The sequence below is a fragment of the Anarrhichthys ocellatus genome, unplaced genomic scaffold (genome assembly GCF_004355925.1).
Source record: "Anarrhichthys ocellatus isolate YVR2014 unplaced genomic scaffold, GSC_Weel_1.0 scaffold14, whole genome shotgun sequence".
NCBI classification, from domain to species: Eukaryota; Metazoa; Chordata; class Actinopteri; order Perciformes; family Anarhichadidae; genus Anarrhichthys; species Anarrhichthys ocellatus.
In genome coordinates this window covers 2,513,980-2,517,697 of record NW_022280044.1, presented here as the reverse complement: position 1 = coordinate 2,517,697, position 3,718 = coordinate 2,513,980, and the positions used below count along the sequence as shown (strand labels likewise).

At 41.8% G+C, this 3,718-nt stretch overlaps 1 protein-coding gene across 2 annotated transcripts in view; it reads left to right on the top strand.

Moving 5' to 3' along the window:
• The window catches only part of cdk6 (cyclin dependent kinase 6), a 58,937-nt gene that overhangs the window by 22,251 nt on the left and 32,968 nt on the right, over positions 1–3,718 (top strand). For both annotated transcript variants that reach the window (XM_031853719.1, XM_031853720.1), the window contains exon 5: positions 411–520. In XM_031853719.1, coding sequence (XP_031709579.1) covers positions 411–520 — 110 coding nt within the window. The remainder of the gene's footprint in view (positions 1–410; positions 521–3,718) is intronic.

Here is a 3,718-nt window from a genome sequence, read left to right as displayed (position 1 = left end):
GGGGGGGGGGTCGTTATCACTTCAAATACATGAGACATCTGCCAGGTTTAATCCAGTAAAAACATTATCGTTTGTTATTGTAACGGGTACTACTGAACGTGTATATACAGTATTTTGTGTCACTGGTGGATTGCTGTGGAAAGATTGTGTGATGCGAGTACACCAAAATGGGAGCAGGGAAACGTGTCCTGCCAGATATGATTTCATGTCTTATGTAAGCTTAAAACGAGGGCAGAGAAGTATTAACCCTGCGTGTGTGTGCATGTGAGCGTGAGGCCCCCCCCAATATGGTGACATTTACTTAATGCTGCAGGCAGGTACACGCAAACAAATTGGGAGTGATTTATTGTTTTTGTCTGTGTGTCTTTGTAAGTTTAACCATCTTAATGTTTGTCTGCTGTGTGTTGTAGGTGGTGACACTGTGGTACAGAGCCCCAGAGGTGCTCCTCCAGTCCAGTTACGCCACACCAGTGGACCTGTGGAGTGTCGGCTGCATCTTCGCTGAGATGTTCAGGAGAAGGTGAGAGAAAAGAGAATTTTGGTGATACCTAGGGCTGGGCGACAAGGCCAAAAATCACGATATAGTATATATACATAGGTCATTTCAAATCTCTAGTGTATTAAACTGAGGTCAAGTCTTACTTACCACAATATCACTGGTGTCACTGTTCAGCCTGTCATATGGATCATAAGAGTCTTCGGAGGCCTTTACTGGGGAACAGATTATGATTAGTGAGCATATGGATGTGCATATACACACATCAACATGCTCGCATCCTTGTGACTAGGTCTCCATACAGAGCTAATATCACTAAAAGCTTTCTGCCATCTCATCTTTCCTATGAAGTGGTTTTACTGTTTGCATGAAAGCTGAAGTATTCAAGTGTGCGGAGATGTCCCAGATCTGCGGCTGATGTTGTCTGTATTTGAGCTTTAACCCAGAATCTAAGACCGCGCCGAGCTGTCTGTCCGTCCGTCCCATTCTCATGAACGCGATATCTCAACGGCTTGAAGGAATTTCTTCAACTTTGGCTCAAACGTCCACTTGGACTCGAAGCTCAATGTCGCTCTAACCTCACAAAACACGTCTGTGACCATACCTCAATAATTCATCGGATTATTTGGACAGTTTCACACAAATGTCTCATAGGATAAATAGATTAAGTGATGACATTATATCTCCAAAAGGTCAACTTAACTGTGACTTCAAAATGTTCTGCAAAAACCCTTTCCTGGCCATTATTCAACACCAAAACTGTGACCACATTTGGTTGGATACGGAATTGACTTTAATCTTGGGTGTCCACCTTGAAACTGCAGTGATGTGTAGATCTTCTGTGCTGCGAGTTTAGGATGTGACCGCCACAGCACACTACCACGAAGAACTGGCTACTACAGACGGAAAGAAGATCGTCAGCAACCTGCAGCACACACTGAACGATCTGAGGCTCTTCAGGAAGAACAATCTGCTCTGTGTCTGAGTCCAGTCCAGCTTTTTATGGATACTGGAAGGTACTTGTGGTCCAAAAGTGTGAGACCACCCTCTACCCTTCCTCTCCCTGGATGACAGCCAGGACAGAGAGCCTCCTGTTCCTCTGGTAGTCAACAAGCTCATTGGTTTTGCTGATATTGAGCCTAAGGTGATTGTCATGGGACCATTGACGGTATATAAAGACGTGGACGCAGTCACCGTGGTGTCACCCATTGTTTCTTTGGATTGACGGTTTGATTTCGTGGGACCAGAAGTGACACCAGAAGGTACAGCAGAATGCTGAATAAGACATTTTTAAGCAACCATAAATGTTTTCATTAACTTAAATGAACTGAAAACACACTCTGAAAGGGTTGAAGTTGTAAAATGAAAACACGGACAACTTCCAGACTGTACAACACTGTAGTCGTGACCTGTCAATCACAAGGTAGCCATGCCCTAAAGCATACTCTGCTTTATTGTCTGTTTTACTCTAAATAGGACCATCATTTACAAAATCATTCTGTATTGATGAAGACTTGAAACTAGCGATTGATACTATAAACTCGTGTTTGCAATCAGTTTCTCATAGACTTCTATACAATCAGACTTCTATTTGCAAGCAGAGGAGTCGCCCCCTGATGGCCATTAGAAAGAATGCAAGTTTAAGACACTTCAGCATTGGCTTCCTTTTCAGAACCGGAGGTTGCCGCCTGCATGTGATGAAGCTCTCCATCAGTCCTCTGTACTACTGTGTGAAAACAGCATGTTTCTCACTGGAAATGATTCACTGGAATCATACATGTCAATACTTCCTTTTCGCCAAAGAAATACACTTTCATTAAATTCCTTCAAAGTCTTCACTACACATTGTGAGTCTGGACGAACTTGGATTTAAACTGCAACTTGCCCTTTTGGTGAGGCGGTAGTTCTAGTTTGAGGTATAATCCACAAAAACCTGCTGCCGTCATAACAGAATCAGTTATTTGAGTGTTTGTTAAACGTGTCAATGTTTTCTCAAAATGCCACCTGTCGGCTGCGTTGCGAGCAGTGAGCAATCACATTTCGGTTGACTTATCAAACCATTACAGAAATGACAGGCTGGCTGCTGTGGTTGCAGCATGCAAGTCAAGATCCTGCTTCTTGGTGTAGGTATTTGTCAGTTTGTGGTCTAACGAACTTCACACACTGGAGAGCCAAACTAATAACGGACCACATATAAAATAAAAAAAAGGGGCTTAACTGCCTGTCTATGGAAGGGAAGGAAGTTATGTATTCAACAGTGACCTGGGATCTAGCCAGTCTGTAGTGGTGTGTGTCGGAGTAGATAAGAACAGTCTTTCTGAGGTAGGGCTGACTGCCAGGAGGAGCAACCCTGCCTGTAATTTATGCTTCCTTCCCCAACCGTCCTCACACCCCGACATGCACAGCCACACACAACGACTCTGCATGTGTGACTTAGTGGGGGATATAAAGGCTCCAGTGGCAAAGGGTGAAGAGACTGTGTAGTCATGTGGTACACAGACGGATGACAAATAAATAAGAGGAGGAATAGGGATGACGGGATCAACCTGTTTTACCATAACAGATATACCGGCATTATATTTGCCAAAAAGTGCTTTAAATCAGCAGTTGGGGAGCATTCTGGATTTTAAAAAATGACAAGGGAGTCATGTGAACTAAGACACAGTTTACTGCGTAAAGTTTTACTGCCCATCGTAATCGGCCGCCAGACGCTAAATAGTGCCTCTGTGCATCGGTGTCAGATGCCGAGGAGCCCTGACTTTTTCCCCTTTTCACCTGTACTGGTATCAAAATGTAGATAATTTTAGAATACATTTCTTTAAAGGCCTTTTTCTTTAGGCCAGAAATCTCCACTTTAGTAGTACTTACCTAAACCAAACTTTTAAGTTTAACTCCTGTCTATATTCCGAAGGTTTTCAGAGGGTGTTGTTTATACATCGTTCATGGCCTGATTTGTAAAACATTTTATTCCTAATAATATATATGTATGTATATGTGTATGTATGTATGTATGTATATGTGTATGTATATATGTATATATGTATATGTATATGTGTATATGTGTATATGTGTGTATATGTATGTATGTATGTATGTATGTATATGTATGTATGTATATGTATGTATATGTGTGTATATGTATGTATATGTATGTATATGTGTGTGTATGTATGTATATGTATGTATATGTGTATATATATATACGTGTATGTATGTATATGT